The sequence below is a fragment of the Somniosus microcephalus genome, chromosome 5, assembly GCF_052327205.1.
Source record: "Somniosus microcephalus isolate GS21.2 chromosome 5, FLI_Smic_1.0, whole genome shotgun sequence".
Classification (NCBI taxonomy): domain Eukaryota; kingdom Metazoa; phylum Chordata; class Chondrichthyes; order Squaliformes; family Somniosidae; genus Somniosus; species Somniosus microcephalus.
In genome coordinates, this window is record NC_140991.1 from 162,534,737 (window position 1) to 162,555,928 (window position 21,192).

Genomic DNA, 21,192 nt, shown 5'->3' on the forward strand with positions numbered 1-21,192 from the left:
ATCAAGCAAATTGCTCTCTCCCAGATGGTGTTGAGCTCTTTGAGTTTTGTTGCAGCTTCACCCGTTCAGGCATCTGGTGAGAATTTTTATCACACTCCTGACTAGACCTTTGTAGATGGTGAAGAGGCACTGAGAGGTCAGGAGATGAGTCACTCATCACAGAATACCCAGTCTTTACCCTGGTTTTGTAGATAAAACAAGTCCACTCCAGGGCTTGAGCACATAATCAAGATTGAGACTTCAATGTCTGAGATGCCATCTTTCAGATGAGACATTAAACTGAGACCTCATCTGTCCTCTCAGATGGACATAAAAGATTCAATGGCACTATTCAAAGAAGAGCAGGAAGTTCTCCTAATGTTCTGGCCAACATTTAGCCCTCAGCCAACACCACTAACAAACACAGATTATTTGGTCATTTATCTCATTGCTGTTTGTGGTACCTTGCTGTGCAAAAATTAGCTGCCATATTTACCAACATTACAAAAGTAACTACACTTCAAACAAAAGTACTTTATTGGCTATGAAGTGCTTTGGGACCTCCTCAAGTCATAACAGGAGCTATATAAATGTAAGTTCTTTCTTCTTTCTTTGTGATGGAAGGAAGGTCATTGATGAAACAGCTGATGATGGTTCGACCGAGGACAGAATTCATGTATCAGTGTCTTGCGGCTGCACTGGTCGGTCTACAATAACCACGACCATCTTCCTGTGTATCAGTTATGACTCAACCACATTGATCCCCATGACCTCAGTTTTGCTAGGACTCCTTGGTGCCATAATGGCAGAAATGTTGCATTAATATTGAGGGCAGCTAATCTCACCTCTCCTCTGACTGTGATGAGATCAGTAACCAAGATGTTCTCGCAGAACCTGAACTGAGCATCAGCGAGCAGGTTATTACTGAGTGTCACTTGATGGCAAAATTGATTACTTCTCCATCACTTTGGTGATGATTGGAAGGACGGTGATAATGTAGGAGCTGGCTGGATTAGATTTGTCCTGCTTTTTGTAAATAGAACATACCTGGGCAATTGTCCATATTGTCAGTGTCATTGTTGCACTGAAAAACCTGGATAAGGGCCTGGCAAGTACTGGTGTGCAGATCTTCAGCACTGCACCTGGGATATTGGCAGGGCCCAAAACCATTGCTGTATTCAGTGTACTCAACCACTTCTTAATGCCAAGTGGAGTGAATCAAATTGGCTGGACTTTGGCATACAGGATGGTAGGGAATTCGGAAGAATGTCAAGTAAGATTTTTCAGTTTTGGCTGAAGACGTTTTCAAACACTTCAGAGCTTTGTCTCTTGCACACACATGCTGGGCTTCACCATGGTTGGGATCGGGATGTTCATGCATCCTCCTTTCTTGTAAGTTACCCAATTGTCTAATACCATTCTCAACTGCATGAGATAGGGCTGGAGAGCGTTGCTCTAATTATCTTGGTTGTATGTACTGCATTTCATGTTTTGTCATATTTTTGTAGTCAAACATTTTTTACCCCCTGTGATGATAACTTGTGTGAAAGAAAAATCTTTGTCACATCAAGAAATGTGTTGCAAGATCAGTAGCTGTTTCACACAGTGGAATGCTCCTATTGCCATTTTTCTGTTGCATTTGGGACGTTAAGCACCTTGGGATGAAATTTCTGACTTTATTTTTTAGATGCAAGTACAAAATAATGTTCTAAAGACATATCCAACTATGATGATTAAATCAAATAAAGATGCAACAGAGAAATGAGGAAGTATTGTTGTACTGGTAGGAGAGAGAAAAAAGATCTGTGAAATACATTGTTAGAAATGTGGCAAAGGTGTGAAAGGATTAAAGGATAACCTCAATGGTCAGGATATTCATATGTTAATTATCAAATCTGGCTAACGATATAAACCATTCTCATTTAAAAGAGGTGTCAAAAGGTTTAGGTATGTTGCATGTTAAATTTAAGTTTAGCTATGCTAACTGAAGCAGTTCATCCATGAGTTAAAAGAAAATCATAATATTTCAATGTTAAAATAGCACAATTCAAATGTTGAAACTCATGTTTAGCACTGATAGGCTGAATGCTGAGATGTTCGTTGTGTTGACGTTTCAGCACCAGTGTATATACTTATGTACAAATTATTTCTGCATCATCTCAGCAACACTGGAGCTATGAACCATAGAGAGTCTGTGTATTGTTCATTCTCATGCTAGTGATGTCATTGTATTTTATTTACGTTGCTCCAAAGAATAAGAGACAGCACATACTACATTATCGACGAGGTTGGTATTTGTCCTCAATCCCAGTGACGCTAGGTAGGGGTAGGGGAGAAGTATAAGGTAATGGATCAGTTGATATATGTACAAATTTTAACTTGCTAGATGCATTTGATTGTGAGAGGGGAACAAGGTATCAAAAATATGAGCTCGTGTAAATTCCTTCTCCCTCCAAAATGTAAATGTATATAATGCAAACAAATCTAGTTAATGCAGAACCTGTGGAAATATTCTGAAGAAATTGGGCCAGTGATTCTCCACACAGCGAGTTTTCAATTTCAGCCATGCTGTTGGGAAGATATAGAGGAAACTGGAAGATGCATCAACAAAAACAACTTGCATTTATATAGCACCTTTAACTTAGTAAAAGGTCCCCAGGTGCTTCACAGGAGCGTTATTAAAAATTTTTTAGCACCGAGCCACCTAAGGAGATATTAGGACAGATGACCAAAAGCTTGGTCAAAAAAGTAGGTTTTATGGTGCGTCTTAAAGGAGGAAAGAGGTAGAGAGATGAAAAGGCTTAGGGAGGGAATTCCAGAGCCTAGGGCCCAGGCAAATGAAGGCACAGCCACCAATGGTGGAGTGATTAAAATCGAGAATGCACAAGAGGCCAGAATTGGAGGAGCACAGAGATATCGGAGTGTTGTAGGGATGAAGGATGTGCTGTAAAACTCTATGACTCTATGACTCTACAAAGATAGGGAGGGGCGAGGCCACTGAGGGATATGAAAACAAGGATTTTTTAAATTCTTATTATAGTTTTTTGTAGTGGTTTGATACAACTGAGTGGTTTACTCAGCCATTTCAGAGGGCAGTTAAGAGTCAACCACATTACTGTGGGTCTGGAGTCACATATAGGCCAGGCCGGGTAATGACAGCAGGTTTCTTTCATTAAAGGACATTTGTGAGCCAAGATGAGAATTTCGAAATCGAGGCATGCTGCTCTCAAGCACCTCCCAGCAATCAGTTATAGACTATGATTGGCTAAAGCCTGAGAGCAGATTGACTGCCTATTCTCTTGGTATCGCATAAGGAGACCTAATAGAGAACACAGCACGGTGGCATAGTGGTTAGCACTGTTGCCTCACAGCGCCAGGGACCCGGGTTCGAATCCGGCCTCGGGTGACTGTCTGTGTGGAGTTTGCACATTCTCCCCGTGTTTGCGTGGGTTTTCTCCGGGTGCTCCGGTTTCCTCCCACAGTCCAAAGATGTGCAGGTTAGGTTGATTGGCTATGATAAAATTGACCCTTAGTGTTAGGGGGATTAAATACGTGGGGTTACGGGGATAGGGTGGGATATGTGTTGGTGTAGGGGTTACGGGGATCGGGTGGGATATGTGTCGGTGCAGGCTCGATGGGCCGAAATGGCCTCTATCTGCACTGTGGGGATTCTGTGATTTCTGTGAAAAAGGAAAAGCAAGAGAGATGGAAGGAATGGCTAGGTAGAGGACTAGCACTGTGGAGTGAGACAGAATAATCTATTTGGAGTTAACATCCATAGACTAGGTGGATATTTTCTCTTTTTTTAACCATTAAATAATTAGTATCACAATGGAGAGAAGGGCCTAGAAATTGAGTTGACGCCGCGCCAGGGCTTTAGCGCCGGAAATTTAGCGCCGGCGCTAATTCCCTTGCGCGCGCCAAAAATTCAGTAGCGCCGCGCCCAGACGGCTGCCGGCGCTACTGGCGGGCGTGAGTGCCTCCCAATGGGCGCTGAGTGCCGCATTGCGGCGCTAATCCGGCGCTGCGGCACCCGATGCGGTGCGGCAGGCTGGGGAAGTGCAGGCCTCCTCCTCCCGTTAAGGAGGCGCTGCCTTCACCCGATCGCTGGCCGTTTGATTTTTTCAAAAATGAGCCCGGCACCTCGGACAAGTGCCGGGCTTGCAGGCCAGACTCATCTGTTCTGCGGGGGGGGGTGGAGGAGTCCGGGGAGGGAGGTGCGGGCAGGCGGCCGGCGGGAAAGCGGCCGGCCGCCGCGCGACCTTAATGCGCCGGCGCTAACTTGTGTAAGACTCGGTTGCCAGAGTCTTAGTTGCGGCTGCCACGGGCGAGGCGGCCGCAACTGAATTTCGGCGTTCGGGCGCGTTGCCACGGCAACCGGGACACTGCGCACACCGATGACGTCATCGGTGCCGGCGCAGCGCAACCGGCTAACGCTGATGGCAGCGCCGAAGTGAATTTCAGAAACGGCTATCATTGCGGCGCTAGGCCCTCTAGCGCCGCAAAATGGGCGCTAACCCTACTGAATTTTCAGCCCACGATGTTTTGGGGTTCTATTTTGAATTTTGGATGGTTGCAAGTGAGTAATAAGGCTTTAGCTCACTTTAACGATCCAGATGACGTCATGACCCAAAGATTGTTTTGTTTGTTGATATCTGAAGCACAGCATTAAATTACAATGTCATCCTTGTATTCTACAATCTTATAACCTTTCATTGTACTGTAGTCTCATTAAACTGGAAATAATGCTAACAGTGGTTAAAATTAGTGCTGGTTGAAATTAACACTGATAGCAAGTTGAAATCATATTCTGCAATATTAGTACCAAATACATTTGAAATGTATGAAATTCCTCCGTCCACTATTTAACCAAAGGTATTAACGCACAGTTAAAATAAGTAGTGTCAACACATTTTCTGCCAGCATTACACAGCTCAATTTCAACTATTACACAAAGTTACAGCAATATCATCACTGCAGAATTAAAATTGTTATATGATCGTAAATTCATTTCTAAATCAGAATTATAAGAAAATTATATATTAATTATATGACATTACAGCATACAATGGTATGAGGTTATGCTGTATATTCATATTGAAAACAGGACAACTTAAGAAGAAAGCTTCCCTGTTGGGATACCTTCTATACTTGCTGCCAGTGATTAATATCTGTGAATGGACAGAGCTGCAAATACTTACAGTGATTTGACACCATACACAGTGAAGGCCTGTAAGACCCTGATAACATTTGATGGTTTTATGGCACTTGTCACATTTCTTTGGACAGTTTCCTTCCACCCAGAAGTGATGCATCACCTATGGGAGGCATATGTGTCATTTGTTTAGAAAATATACCAAGTCTGTAATTTAAAGCCAATGCGATTCACAGTGAAAGGTAAGTTAGAGCACAGCTTACAGTTGCATTCTTTTTGGACTTGACATAGGTGTTGATGCAGGAGGGAGGGGCTCTGGATACACAGCGTTCATGAACTGTATATTTGCAGACTGCAGAATTAAAAACATAGGTTAGTATAACCTAACCTTTCTGTCCCAAGTCAAAAACAGCAAAAGTAGAATGTTTTTATTAGGACTACAGCACCTGAAAAGAGAAAATATCTGGAGTAGACCCTGCATCAACTGAGTTCAAGAAGTATCTGTAGCCAAAATGCTAAGGTATTATTTTCTTTTTACAGATGACTGAATATAGGAACATAGCAACGGGAGCAGGCGTTTCAGCCCCTCTAGCCTGTTCCACTATTCAAAAAGATCATATCTTAACTCCATTCACCCATCTCAGCTCTATATCCCTTAATACCCTTGGCTAGCAAAAATCTATTGATCATTAATTGAGCTAGGATCTATTGCTTTTTGTGGGAGTGAGTTCCACACTTCTACCACCCTTTGTGTGAAGAAGTGTTTCTTAACTTCTCTCCTGAATGGTCTGTTTATGTCCCTTATCCTAGACTCCTCCACCAGCGGGAAACTTTTCTCTCTATCTAACCTATCAATTCCTTTCAAAATACTAAAAACCTCAATCAAATCACTCCTTAACCTTTTATATTCCAGGGAGTGCAAGCCTAGTTTATGTAATCTCTCCATAATTTAATCCTCAGAGCCCTGGTGAATCTTTGCTGCACTCCTTCCAAAGCCAATATATCCATTCTAAGATGCGGTACCCAGAACTTTACACGGTATTCCAGGTGTAGTTTAACCAGGACGTTGTATAGCTGTAGAAAAACCTCCTCCCCTTTATATGCAAGCTCTCAGGTTATAAAGGCTAACATTCCATTAGCCTTTCTGATTATTTTTTGTACCTGACCACTCCATTTTAGTGATCTGTTTACATGGACCCCTAAATCTCTTTCAACCTCCACCATTCCTAGCTTTTCACCATTTAAAAAATACTTGGACCTATCCTTTTTTGGTCCAAAATGGATGACCTCACACTTACCTGTACTGAAATCCAACTGCCACCGTTTTGCCCACTCACTTAATCTATCAATGTTTCTTTGTCATTTTATGCTCCCGTCTACACTATTAATTATGCCACCAATCTGTTATCAGCAAACTTGGATATATGGCTTTCTATTGTGTTAAATAAATACATTGAATAGTTGAGGCCCTAGCACAGATCCTCGTGGGACATCACTAGTCACTTCCTTCCAGTTCAAGTACATACCTTTTATACCTCCCTACTCTCTGTTTTCTACAGCCTAACCAATCTCCTAACCAGGTCAGTAATTTGCCTTCAATTCCACGGGCTTTTATTTTAGCTATGATGCGCTATCAATTACTCAAAAGACTGAGGTTAAGCGAGTAACTAACAGGCTTTTATTAACAAGAGAATGAAGGTGTGCCTCGAGTGGTCGACCGGTCCAGAATACAGAGGGACTGTGGAGCAGTCACCTTTATACCTGGACTCGTGGGAGGAGTCAGCCGAGGCATGTACAGACATGTACACAGTGGAATACAAACACTCATACAGGCAGGTATAACAGTGGTTTACCACATTCACCCCTTGTTTAAAAATGAGTCCGGCAGGGTGAAGTGTATTAAAGGTTTGTGTATTGGAGTCTCTCCGGAGGTCTTGTCTGCTGCTGTGATCGACGTGGCGACGGCAGGGGTAGTGAAGCTTCCAGCGTCGAGTCCCGCGTAGGCTGGGGCACTGGTGTGTAGTCCTCGTGGGTGTCGAGCGGGTCGCGGGGCCCAGGCGTGCCGTCTGCTGGGGTTGGGTATTGGATCGTGGGGGGTGGTGGTAGTGGGTAGTGGGTTACTGGGGCCCCCGAGGGTGCGAGGTCTCGTATGGAGACTGTGTCCTCCCGCCCATCCGGGTACGCAATGTAAGCGTACTGGGGGTTGGCGTGGAGGAGGTCGACCCTCTCGACCAGGGGGTCCGTTTTATGGGTCCTCACGTGTCTTCTCAGTAGGACCGGCCCTGGGGATGTCAGCCATGGCGGTAGCGATGTCCCCGATGTGGACTTCCTTGGGAAGACAAACATTTTCTCATGAGGGGTGGCGTTAGTGGCAGTGCAGAGCAGTGACCGAATAGAGTGGAGCGCATCGGGGAGCACATCTTGCCAGCGGGAGGTCAGAAGGCCCCTAGACTTTAAGGCTAGCAGGGCGGCCTTCCAAACTGTCGCATTCTCTCTTTCCACCTGCCCGTTCCCCCGGGGGTTGTAACTGGTGGTCCTGCTTGTGGCAATACCCCTAGCAAGCAGGTACTGGCGGAGTTCATCGCTCATAAACGATGAGCCCCGGTCGCTATGGATATAGCTGGGGAAACCGAACAGGGTGAAGAGGTCGTTGCGGGTATCAGATGAGGCGGTGTTGGGGGCCAAGATGGCGGCTGGCGTCCAAGATGGCGGCGTCTATGATCCCCATGTGGCTGGAGGTGTCCAAAATGGCTGCTGTTCCGGTGGTTCGCACATGGCTGGGGAGGCCCAAGATGGCGGCCTGCATGCGGCGCTGCTGGGGTTCGGGGTGGCTTTGGCCCTGCAGGCGCTGGCGTAGTGTCCCTTCTTCCCGCAGCCTGAGCAGATCGCATTTTTCGCCAGGCAGCGCGCTCTGGGGTGTTTGGCCTGGCCACAGAAGTAGCATTTCTGGCCTTGGGACACTGCTGCGGTAGTTGGGCCATTGCTGGGATGTGGCTGGGGTGGCACAGCGCTATGAGACGGTCCTACCGTGTCCCAGGCTGTCGTTCCCCGTGGCGTCCATGGTGCAGAAGAGTAGGCATCCATGCCCCGGTAGGCTGCGTCCAATGATAGTGCGAGTTCAGAGGCCTTGTTGAGGTCGAGGTCACTCTGCTCCAACAGTCGCTGTCGGGTGTAATTGGACCTGTGGCCCGCCACAAAAGCGTCCCGGATAAGTTCCTCTGTGTACACGGCGGCCTTTACATCCTTACAACCACAGGCCCGGCCAAGCACAGACAGTGCCTGAAGGTATTCCTCGGTCGATTCCCCAGGTTGTTGTTTACGACTCCCCAGGAGGTGCCTGGCGTACACCTCGTTCACTGGGCGCGTGTACTGGTCCTTGAGGAGCTTGAGAGCAGCCGTGTACGAGGTCGCGTCCTGGATGATCGAGTACGCTCGGTGGTTCACTTTGGAGATCAGGACATCCAGTTTGTCCTCATCCGATTTGACCGTTGCAGCGGAGGCGATCAGGAATTTTTCAAAGCACTTAAGCCAGTGAGCAAACTTGGTGGATGCGTCCGCCTCCCGATGGTCTAAGTCCAGGCATGCTGGTGTGAGGATCTTCTCCATTATAAAAATCTTGTTAATAAAATTGATGCGCTATCAATTACTCAAAAGACTGAGGTTAAGCGAGTAACTAACAGGCTTTTATTAACAAGAGAATGAAGGTGTGCCTTGAGTGGTCGACCGGTCCAGAATACAGAGGGACTGTGGAGCAGTCACCTTTATACCTGGACTCGTGGGAGGAGTCAGCCGAGGCATGTACAGACATGTACACAGTGGAATACAAACACTCATACAGGCAGGTATAACAGTGGTTTACCACAAGCTAGCAGTCTCTTATGTGGAACCTTATCAAATGACTTCTGACAGTCTATATAAACTACATCCATAGACATTCCCCTGTCTACTACTTTAGTTACTTCCACAAAAAAAATCAATTAGGCTTGTTAGGCATGACCTGCACCTTACAAATCCATGTTGGCTCTTTCTAATCAGCTCAAATTTCTCCAAGTACTCAGACACAATGTCCGTAATTATAGATTCCAATAATTATCCCACAACAGATGCTAGAACAACAGGTCTATAACTTCATGATTTTTCTCTCTCACTTTTCTTAAATAATAGTTACATTTTCAATTTTCCAATCTAAAAGGCCAATTCCTGAATCAAGAGAGCTTTGGAAGATTATGACTAAAACATATATAATTTCCTCACCTACTTCCTTTAATACCCTGGAGTGGAAACCTGGGGATTTGTCAGTCTTTAGTACCATTATTTTTTCTAATACTGTTTTCTTGCTAATGGTAACTTTAATGCGTTCCAGTTCTTGATTTATTATTAATTTCTCTGAAATGTCAGGTATATTATCCTCTACTGTGAAGACTGACACAAAGACAGATTCATAATTGATCATGAAGGAAGAAGAAAGGGCCTTTTGCCCCATTGAGGCTATTTTTTCTAAAAGATCATGTACAATTTGCATTGTCATGGAATCTCACCCAGAGACAACATGAGATGGCACATATGTAGAACGGAATCCACTTAACATGCAACCATTGTTCTGGAGGACAGAGAACTGAATCATCTGAATTGTGTGATATGCTATAAAATCACATTTGGATTTAGAATCCATTTCATTTGAGGTAAATTAGATAACTTTGGAAATTCAGATGATTTGCAGTCTCTACTGTTCAGAATAACTTTCTTGTTATACAGGCTGTGACCTAATAGAAATTTGTCTGAAGTATAAAGGCCTAGAAATTCACTTGGGCGCGGGCAGCTCGCTCACGCCCAAAAGTTAGCGCTGGGCGGGGAGGCATTAGTGCACGCCGTATATTCGTCTTCTGCGCCCCAATTCAGAAGCGGGCGCTATACCAGGGTGTGCCCGCCTCCGTTTGGGGTGCTGCAACTGAATATCGGCGCGCTAGTTGCCGCAGCACCACCCGATGCGGTGCGGCAGGCTGCGGTACTGCAGGCCTCCTCCTTCTCTTAAGGGGGAGGTGCCTGCAACGGCCGGAGCCCCGATCGCGAGGGGGGAAGGAGAGAGGATCGGAGGGGGGAAGGAGAGAGGATCGGAGGGGGGAAGGAGAGAGGATCAGAGGGGGGAAGGAGAGAGGATCAGAGCGGGGAAGGAGAGAGAGGATCGGAGGGGGGAAGGAGAGAGGATCGGGGGGGGGAAGGAGAGAGGATCGGAGGGGGGAAGGAGAGAGGATTGGAGGGGGGAAGGAGAGGATCGGAGGGGAGAGGAGAGCGGATCAAAGGGGAGGGTGAGAGAGGATCGGAGGGGAGGGTGAGAGATGATCGGAGGGGAGGGTGAGAGAGGATCGGAGGGGGGAAGGAAAGAGGATCAGAAGGGGGAAGGAGAGAGAGGATCGGAGGGGGAAGGAGAGAAGATCAGAAGGGGGAAGGAGAGAGAGGATCGGAGGGGGAAGGAGAGAAGATCAGAAGGGGGAAGGAGAGAGAGGATCGGAGGGGGAAGGAGAGAAGATCAGAAGGGGGAAGGAGAGAGAGGATCGGAGGGGGAAGGAGAGAAGATCAGAAGGGGGAAGGAGAGAGAGGATCGGAGGGGGAAGGAGAGAGAGGATCGGAGGGGGAAGGAGAGAGAGGATCGGAGGGGGAAGGAGAGAGAGGATCAGAGGGGGAAGGAGAGAGAGGATCGGAGGGGGAAGGAGAGAGAGGATCGGAGGGGGGAAGGAGAGAGAAGATCGGAGGGGGGAAGGAGAGAGAGGATCGGAGGGGGAAGGAGAGAGAGGATCGGAGGGGGAAGGAGAGAGAGGATCGGAGGGGGAAGGAGAGAGAGGATCGGAGGGGGGAAGGAGCGAGGATCGGAAGGGAGGGGGAGAGAAGATCGGGGGTGGAAGGAGAAAGGATCGGAGGGGAGGGGGAGAGAAAAGATTGGAGGGGGTGATGGAGAGAGGATCGGAGGGGGGAAGGAAAGTGGATTGGAGGGGGGAATGAAAGTGGATCGGAGGGGGGAAGGAAAGTGGATCAGAGGGGGGAGTGAAAGTGGATCGGAGGGGGGAATGAAAGTGGATTGGAGGGGGGAATGAAAGTGGATCGGAGGGGGGAATGAAAGTGGATTGGAGGGGGGAATGAAAGTGGATCGGAGGGGGGAATGAAAATGGATCGGAGGGGGGAATGAAAGTGGATTGGAGGGGGGAATGAAAGTGGATCGGAGGGACGAAGGAGAGAGGATTGGAGGGGGGAAGGAGAGAGGATCGGAGGGGGGAAGGAGAGAGGATCGGAGGGGGGAAGGAGAGAGGATCGGAGGGGGGAAGGAGAGAGGATCGAAGGGGAGGGTGAGAGAGGATCGGAGGGGAGGGTGAGAGAGGATCGGAGGGGGAAGGAAAGAGGATCAGAAGGGGGAAGGAGAGAGGATCGGCGGGGGAAGGAGAGAAGATCAGAAGGGGGAAGGAGAGAGAGGATCGGAGGGGGGAAGGAGAGAGGATCGGAGGGGGGAAGGAGAGAGGATCAAAGGGGAGGGTGAGAGAGGATCGGAGGGGAGGGTGAGAGGATCAGAGGGGGGAAGGAGAGAGAGGATCGGAGGGGGGAAGGAGAGAGAGGATCGGAGGGGGAAGGAGAGAGGATCGGAGGGGGAAGGAGAGAGGATCGGAGGGGGGAAGGAGAGAGAGGATCGGAGGGGGGAAGGAGAGAGAGGATCGGAGGGGGAAGGAGAGAGAGGATCGGAGGGGGGAAGGAGAGAGAGGATCGGAGGGGGAAGGAGAGAGAGGATCGGAGGGGGGAAGGAGAGAGAGGATCGGAGGGGGAAGGAGAGAGAGGATCGGAGGGGGGAAGGAGAGAGGATCGGAGGGGGAAGGAGAGAGGATCGGAGGGGGAAGGAGAGAGGATCAGCGGGGGGAAGGAGCGAGGATCGGAAGGGAGGGGGAGAGAAAAGATCGGAGGGGGGATGGAGAGAGGATCGGAGGGGGGATGGAGAGAGGATTGGAGGGGGGAAGAGAGAGGATAAGAGGGGGAAGGAGAGCAGATCGGAGGGGGCAGGAGGGAGGATCAGAGGGGGAAGGAGAGAGGATCAGAGGGGAGATGAATGAGGATCGGAGGGGAGAGGAGAGAGGATCAGAGGGGAGGGGGAGAGAGGATTGGAGGGGCTGGAGAGAGGGGATCGGAAGGGGGAAGGAGAGAGATTGGAGGGGAGAAGGAGAGAAGATCGGAAGGGGGAAGGAGAGAGATGATCAGAAGGGGGAAGGAGAGAGGATCGGGGGGAAATGGAGAGATGATCGGGGGTGAAAGGAGAGATGATCGGAGGGGAGCGGGAGAGAAAAGATCGGAGGGGGGAAGAGAGAGGATCGGGGGAGAGATGGTGAGAAGATCGGGGGTGGAAGGAGAGAGGATCGGAGGGGAGGGGGAGAGAAAAGATTGGAGGGGGTGATGGAGAGAGGATCGGAGGGGGGAAGAGAAGGGATAAGAGGGGGAAGGAGAGCAGATCGGAGGGGGTAAGGAAAGTGGATCGGAGGGGGAAGGAGAGAGGATCAGAAGGGAGATGAGTGAGGATCGGAGGGGAGAGGAGAGAAAATCAGAGGGGAGGGGGAGAGATGATTGGAGGGGCTGGAGGGAGGGGATCGGAAGGGGGAAGGAGAGAGATCAGAGGGGAGAAGGAGAGAGGATCAGAGGGGGTGGAGAGAGGTTCGGAGGGAAGAGGGAGAGAGGATTGGAGAGGAAAGGAGAGAGGATCGGAGGAGGGGGAGAGAGGATCGGAGGGGGAGGAGTGAGAGGATCGGAGAGGGGGGAGAGAGAGGATTGGAGGGGGGAGAGAGAGGATCGGAGGGGGGACAGAGGATTGGAGGGGAGAAAGGATCGGAGGGGGGATAGAGGATTGGAGGGGAGAGAGGATTGGAGGGGGAGTGAGAGGATCGGAGGGGGTAGAGAGAGGATCGGAGGGGGGAGAGAGAGGAGCTCGGTGGGGGAGAGAGAAGGTTAGGAACTCGGAGGGGGTGGGGGTGGAGAGCATGCAGAGAACAGTGGGGATGGGGAAGAATATGATTCAGGTCAAAAGATGGAGGATGGGATTGAGAACGTGATCCACATGGGAAGATAAATCACCTTCTCCCCCCTCTGTTAGATGTGAATCACGTTCTTCCAACCCACTTTACACCCGCAACACGTTCTCCCTCTCTTCCCTCTCGACCTGGTTGATTTCTCAGAAAGCCTGGCACATGTGCGGCAACTGGCATCATTGGACCTACTGAAATCCGGAAGTCATGACACTGTCACTATTCACTTCATACCTAATAAACCTGTTAACAATTCATGAGCCACACACAATGCTCCATCTAATGGTGGGGGAGAAAGTCACGAACCCAGGAGGGGGCAGTGGGAGAAGGTTAGGAACCTGTTGGGGGTGGCGAAAATGTCAGGAACTCAGGGGGGTGGCGAGGAAGGTCAGGAACTTGTTGGGGGGTGGGGTTAATTAGAAGGTCCTAACCCATGACGGTGAGCACTGTCTGTTCTCTGAAAGCAGTACTATAAGCTCTAACACCTGGCAGTCAGAAAGAATGGATCAAATTACACATTACAAAGTACTTGATTACTCAGGCAGGCAGGAACTAATTACACATTCCAGACAAACTGCTGGGTGTGTCTTATCTAACATAAAAGGGAATCCAAAAGTCTTCTATTGGCATATAAATATTAAACGGGTAATAAGAGGAGGGGTGGTTCCGATTAGGGACCAAAAAGGATACCTACGCATGGAGGCAGAGGGCATGGCTGAGCTACGAAATAAGTACTTTGCATCTGTCTTTATCAAGGAAGAAGATGCTGCCAAAGTCATAGTGAAAGGGGAGGTAGTTGAGATACTGGATGGGATAAAAACTTATAAAGAGGAGGTACTAGAAAGGCTGGCTGTACATAAAGTAGATAAGTCACCAGGACCGGAAGGGATGCATCCTAGGATGCTGAGGGAGGTAAGGGTGGGAAGTGTGGAGGTACTGGCCATAATCTTCCACTCCTCCTTAGATACAGGGTGGTGCCAGAGAAATGGAGAATTGCAAATGTTACATCCTTGTTCAAAAAGGCTGGATGGATAAACCCAGCCACTACAGACCAGTCAGTTTAACCTCGGTAGTAGGGAAGCTTTTAGAAATGATAATCTGGGACAAAATTAACAGTCACTTGGACAAGTGTAGATTAATTAAGGAAAGCCAGCACAGGTGTCAAAGGCAAATTGCATTTAACTAACTTTTGATTGAGTTTTTTGATGAGGTAACAGAAAGGGTTGATGAGGGCAATGTGGTTGACGTCGTGTACATGGACGTCCAAATCACGTTTGATAAAGTGCCACATAATAGACTTGCCAGCAAAGTTGAAGCCCATGGAATAAAAGGGATAGTGGCAGCATGGATATGAAACTGGCTAAGTGACAGGAAGCAGAGAGTAATGGTGAACGGTTGTTTTTCGGACTGGAGGAAGTTATACAGTGGTGTTCCCCGGGGGTCGGTACTAGGACCACTGCTTTTCTTGACATATATTAATGACTTGGACTTGGATGTACAGGGCACAATTTCAAAATTTGCAGATGATACAAAACTTGGAAGTATAGTCAACAGTGAGGAGATAGTGATAGACTTCAAGAGAACATAGACAGGCTGGTGGAATTGGCGGACACGTGGCAGATGAAATTTAACGCAGAAAAGTGTGAAGTGGTACATTTTGGTAGAAAGAATGAGGAGAGGAAATATAAACTAAAGGGTACAATTCTAAAGGAGGTGCATGAACAGAAAGACCTGGGGGTATATGTGCACAAATCGTTGAAGGTGGCAAGGCAGGTTGTGAAAGTGGTTAAAAAAGCATACGGGATTCTGGGCTTCATAAATAGAGACATAGGGCAGGATTTTCATTGAGCTGTGGAGGAGGGATTGGAGGCATGTGGGGGGTTAAAATCTCGAAATTGGGGGGCACGAACCCATCCCGCCCCAACCTGCCTCCATGCCAGTTTCAAAGGAAGCGGATACCCGCACTGGGAGCCGCCTCCCTGAGGCGGGAAGGGGATTAGTGCCAATTAACTGCCAGTTAACAGGTAGTTAACAGGCAGTTTTTAGCCTAATCCCTATTTTTATTCCTGAAGTGTGGGATTCCCGACGGCTCCAAACCACGCAAGTTAGCAAGGCGGACCGTCGGGCTGAAGGGCTTGGAGGTTTCGAGATGTCCGGTGTTCAGGTGAGTGATGGGTGCATGAGTGCAGAGGTAAGTGTGTTTGGTGTGTGTAAAGTGTTTAAAGAAGTTTTACTTACCTTTACTTACTAATGCAGGCTTCCTTCCTTCAGGTCTCGGGAGTCCCTCATCTCACCGGCACAGAAAGCAGAATGGCCGCGAGCTGTCAAAATCTGCAGCATTCTGCTTTCTGTTCTGGAGAGATCTCTAAATCAGCCTGAGAGGAAGGAATTAACTTAATGTACAGACTGTCAGTGTTTGACAGCTTCAAACAGCTGTCGAACGCTGATATTTCATCTGTCAAACGCTCTTGACAGATGAAATGTCAATCTGTGACATCACCTGTTGACGGGTGGCCCTTAATTGGCCTGCTGAGCCCGTTGGACGGGCTCAACAAGGTCAATCAAGTGAAAATCGAATGGGTTGGCCACAACTTGATGGAGGCAGGACTACAACCCCAAAAGTTGTAGTCCTGCCTCCTACACGCCTCCAGTATCAAAATCCAGCCCATAGAGTACAAAAGCAAGGAAGTTATGATGAACCATTGGTTCGGCCTCAAATGGAGCATTGGGGGGAATTTTGCCAGCACTCAAGGGGCGGGTTTGGAGGTGGGACATCCGGCAAAATTGCAAAACTCGCCTCCAGACAATCTTCCCAGATGTCGGGTTCCCGATTTGTGCATGAAACCTGATACCTAGCGGCAGGAAGAAGATTATAGGCACATAACTGCTTGTTAGCAGGTTGTTAACAGGCAGTTAAGAGGCTTTTTGCAATTTTGACAGGTCTACTGCGGGCTTCTCAACATCCGCACATCACACCAAGTAAGTGTGGCGTGCTGAGGGACTACTGTAATGTTTGTGCATTGATGACAGCTGCAGAAGTGTTGTGAAGGATCCAATGGTACACTGGTGAGTTTAAGAGGTAAGAAAATGTTGGAAAAATCATTTTTTATGTATTTTGGGCTAGATTTTCAGTTGCTTGCACCAGCAGTTAGCGCCTTAAGAGAAGTGATTTTCGGGCGCTATGCGTGTAGCGCCCGGGCGCAGCGCAGTTTGCACCCCGCCCCAAATTAAGTTGCCCGTTAGCGCCGGCGCAAAGTTTAGCGGCCGCCCGGATGCGCGCGCAGAAAATGACGTCACATCCTCGTGCAACGCCCTTTGGCTGTCCCGAATCCAAACTTCAGTCGGACCGCCCCATTGTGCGGCTGGCGTCCAGAGCGTTTGTAAAATGGAACGCAACACACCCTGGCGAGCGCAAATTAAAGGGCACTCCTCCTGCACTATAAAAGGCAGTCTGCATGTGTTGTGTGGAAGGATCCAGTGTGTTGTTGTGAACGGTGTATTTCTGTTTCCGGCCACCACCACCTCCTCCTCCTCCTCCTCCTCCTCCTCTTTTCCCCCCCAGACTCTGCCTTTGAAAAAAACACATGCACCCTTCCCCTTTAAGAGCTCACTGGCACCAGAGTGTCTGCCGTGCGCTGCGCCCGAGCTCGGGTGTTGTGCTCTGCACTGCCGGCTTAGGGCCTAAAGATAGTAGTGGAACGCCTCTTTTAGCGCTCCACCAACCTCTGAGGGCGAAGCCACTGAATTTCCGGCAACGGGGCGCTACTTTGGGGCGGGCGCTAACTTCGGGCGGGCGCTAAGGTTAGCGCCCCAAAACTGTCTATACTGAAAATCTAGCCCTTAGACTTTTCTGTAGGTGACAAGTTTTGAGTTCTTTGTGTAGTCCCACCTCATTGGGAAACCTCTCTCACCAGTGATAGATCGCTTCTGTAACCTCATCTGCAGCTGCCATCTGTTCTAGCCTAAGGAGGGATTCAGTGGAGAGCCTGGGTGAAAGGGCTCACCTTTGTACAGTGATTGTCAGTGTTTGCAGCACCTCAATACTGTCAAACACTGAAAAATCAGCTGTCAAAAAAATTGTGTGTGGCCCCTTTAAGAAAACCAGCAGATGACGCATCATCAACTGACGTCATCTGACACCGGCTTCCTCTTAATTGGCTGGCAAGCCCACAGTGTGGGCTTAACAAGACCAATAAATGCAAAATCATGCCTGTGTGTCGGACGTCATTGAGGACGGGACTGGAACCCGGAAGGCAGCTGTCCCGCCCCCAAGACGCATTGACCGGAAAAATTGCGGCCATTGGCCTCGATTTTCCAAGCCCCAAGGAGGCGGGTTTGGAGGCGGGAGTGGTGGGAAAATTGCAGAATTGGAGGCAGGAACCCATCCTGCCCCCAACCCGCCTCCGTGCCAATGTCCCAGGAGGCGGGTACCCGACCTGTGCTGGGAGCCGCCTCCCCGAGGTGGGAAGGGGATTAGTGCCAATTAACTGCCTGTTAACAGGTAGTTAACAGGCAGTTTTTTGCCTAACCCCTATATTTAGCCCTGAAGTGTGGGCTGTCCGATGGCTCCGAACCATGCCAAGTTAGCGAGGCGGACCGTGGGTCTGCAGGGGTTGGAGGGGTCGAGATGTCCGTTGTGCAGGTGAGTGATGGGTGCATGTGTGCAGAGGTAAGTGTGTGAGGTAAGTGTAAAGTGTTTTAATAAGTTTTACTTACCTTTAATTTCTCCTTTCAGGCTTCCTTCCTTCAGTTCTCGGGAGTCCCTCAGCTCACCGCCACAGAAAGCAGAATGGCCGCTGAACTGTCAAAAGCTGCAGCCTTCTGCTTTCTGGTCTGGAGAGATCTCTAACTTAGTCTGAGTAGAAGGACTCAAGTTAGAAGACAGATTGTCAGTGTTTGACAGCTTCACAGAGCTGTCAAACGCTGATTTTTCATCTGTCAAAAGCTCTTGACAGATGAAATGTCAATCAGTGACGTCACCAGTAACCAGGTGTCCCTTAATTGGCCTGCTGAGCCCGCTGGGCGGGCTTAACAAGGTCAATCAAGGGAAAATAGTGTGGGTTGGCCACAAGTCGATGGAGGCAGGACTACAGCCCAAAAAGTGGGAGTCCCACCTCCAAAAGCTCCCCATTGGCAAAATCGAGCCCTTTGTGTCCAATTCTGGGCACCACACTTTAGGAGGGATGTGAAGGCCTTAGAGAAGGTGCAGAAAATATTTACAAGAATGGTTCCAGGGGTGAGGGACTGCAGCTACGTAGATAGACAGGAAAAGCTGGGGTTGTTCTCCTTAGAGCAGAGAAGGTTGAGAGGAGATTTGATAGAGGTGTTCAAAATCATGAGGGGTCTAGACAGAGTAGCTAGAGAGAGAGAGTGGTACTAGCTGAAGTGCTCTTGCAGAGAGCCGGCACGGGCTCGACGGGTCGAATGGCCTCCTTCTGTGCTGTAACCATTCTATGATTCTATCCTCCAAGGGAACCAATCAGAAATCTGGTCTTGTCATCCAAGGGGACCAATCAGAACTTTGATGTTGCAAATACACACTGCCAATTATTTAAGGTTAATATTGTCCTGGGATTTTCAGACACAGCAAGAAAAAAACAGTTTCTTCTTATCAGGTCCATTAAGAGATCAACTAGTGCTTAATAAAATACCCTAGAATGCTACTTTATATACTCTGTTAGGGTAGACAGGAACCATTCTTTTATATATATAATAATAATCCATCTTGTAAATTCAAATAATGAAACTTAGTAAAGATATGGTTGTACTGCATACCTGAATTGGGTTTGACAGTATATTTTCCACATTACACAATACTCACATGAACAGCAGAGGCCTTGCTTGCCAAGACCAATCAGCATGTTCAAGCAGAGATTGCAGTAGGCAGGTTTGTTAAAGTGCTTCAGTCTCCACACATGTTGCCCATCATCCTTCACATTCTACAAAAGGAGAACAAATCAACAGTCCAAGTTAGAGCATTTTATGGGATCTGGCACCTTCAATGAAAGAAAGTATATATTTATATAGCAGATTGCCAATTCTCACAGACATTACTTTTGCAGTGTAATTACTGTTATTATGTATACAAATGATGTGGCCAATTTATGCACAGCAAGATTCTACAAACAGTACTGCGGTAAATGACCAGTTAATCTGTTTTGCTGGTATTAGTTGAGGAATCAATGTTGTCCAGAACACTACAAGAAGGCCTAGAAATTGGGTTTTGGCTTAGCCAGGGCTTTAGCGCCGGAAGTTAGTGCCGGCGCTAAGTCCCCCTGCGCGCGCCAAAAATTCAGCAGCGCCGCGCCCAAACGGCTGCCGGCGCTACTGAAGGGTCTTTGCGGCGGTAAATCGGCGCTAACTGCCGTTTCGCGCCGCAATTCCGGCGCTGCGGCACCCGATGCGGTGCGGCAGGCTCGGGAAGTGCAGGCCTCCTCCTTCCGTTAAGGAGGAGCTGCCTGCACCCGGCCGCGGCCCGCGCAAATCTGTCTAAAAATGAGCCCGGCACCTCGGACAAGTGCCGGGCTTGCATCTGTTCCGGGGGGTGGGGGGGAGAAGTCCGGGGAGGGAGCTGCGGGCAGGCGGCCGGCGGGAAAGCGGCCGGCCGCCGCGGGGCCTTTAATGCGCCGGCGCAAACTCATGCAAGACTCTGTTGCCAGAGTCTTAGTTGCGGCTGCCACGGGCGAGGCGGCCGCAACTGAATTTCGGCGCTAGGGCCCGTCGGCATGGCAACCGGGACGCTGCGCACACCGATGACGTCATCGGTGCCGGCGCAGCGCTACCGGTGCAACGCCGATTTAGGGCCCCAGGGAATTTTTAAACTGGCCATAACTCTGGCGCTAGTCCCTCTAGCGCCTCAAAAGCGGCGCTAAGGCAACTGAATTTCTAGGCCGAACACACTCCACTTTTCTGCATAGTGCCATGGAATCTTTAACATCCACCTGAACAGATGAATGGGGCCTCAGTTTTAACATCTTATCCTGATGGGTTTCAAACAGACAACTTTCTGATTCAAGAGCAAGTGTGCTATCAACTGAGTTAAACTAACATTTCTGTTACTGTGCAAAGAATATTACTATTCGGGAGAATACAGATATGTGGGAGTCATTAAAGGTGGTAATAGAGGGATTCAGGTGAGATTAACTGCAAGAGCAAACTGTGTGTCAGCTGTGGCACGGTGAGTAGCCCACTCAGCTTCTGAGAAGGTTGTGGGTTCAAATCAAACTCCAGGGACTTGAGCACATAAATCTAGGCCGACATTCCAGTGCAGTGCTGAGCGAGTGCTGCATTGTTGGAGGTGCCGTCTTTCGGATGAGATGTTAAACTGAGGCCCCGTCTGCTCTCTCAGGTGGACGTAAAAGATCCCATAGCATTATTTTGAAGAAGAGCAGGGGAGTTATCCCCAATGTCCTGGCCAATATTTATCTCTCAATCAACATAACAAAAACAGATTATCTGGTCATTATCACATTGGTGTTTGTGGGAGCTTGCTGTGTGCAAATTGGCTGCCATGTTTCCCACATTACAATAGTTACTACACTCCAAAAATACTTCATTGGCTGCAAAGTGCTTTGAGACGTCCAGTGGTTGTGAAAGGCGCTGTATAAATGCAAGTCTTTCTTTCTTTCAAAGCACAAACTATTTATAAGCATCATCTGACCTAAAAATTCGATCACTCCCTAGTACCTGTAATAAGAACATAAGAACATAAGATATACGAGCAGGAGTAGGCCAATCGGCCCCTCGAGCCTGCTCCGCCATTCAATAAGATCATGGCTGATCTGATCCTAACCGCCAATCTACTATCACAGAACCATCTCCTGAATCTAACAGAATTAGACACACGAAATAGGAGCAGGATCAGGCTACACGGCCCCTGGGCCCGCTCCGCTACTCACAGGGCCATGACCGATCCGAACCTAGACTCATGTCCAAATTCCTGCCCGCTCCCCGTAACCCTTAATTCCCTTTACTTCTAGGAAACTGTCTATTTCTGTTTTAAATTTATGT

The 21,192-nt window shown here is 48.6% G+C and overlaps 1 protein-coding gene across 1 annotated transcript in view; it reads right to left on the bottom strand.

Moving 5' to 3' along the window:
- dgkb (diacylglycerol kinase, beta) overlaps positions 1-21,192 on the bottom strand; it is a 1,409,408-nt gene that overhangs the window by 1,171,231 nt on the left and 216,985 nt on the right. Inside the window, exons 7-9 of the mRNA XM_085988391.1 lie at positions 19,004-19,121; positions 5,398-5,486; positions 5,181-5,297 (exon numbers count right to left, since the gene is read on the bottom strand). Of these exons, the coding sequence (XP_085844517.1) occupies positions 5,181-5,297; positions 5,398-5,486; positions 19,004-19,121 (324 nt within the window). The remainder of the gene's footprint in view (positions 1-5,180; positions 5,298-5,397; positions 5,487-19,003; positions 19,122-21,192) is intronic.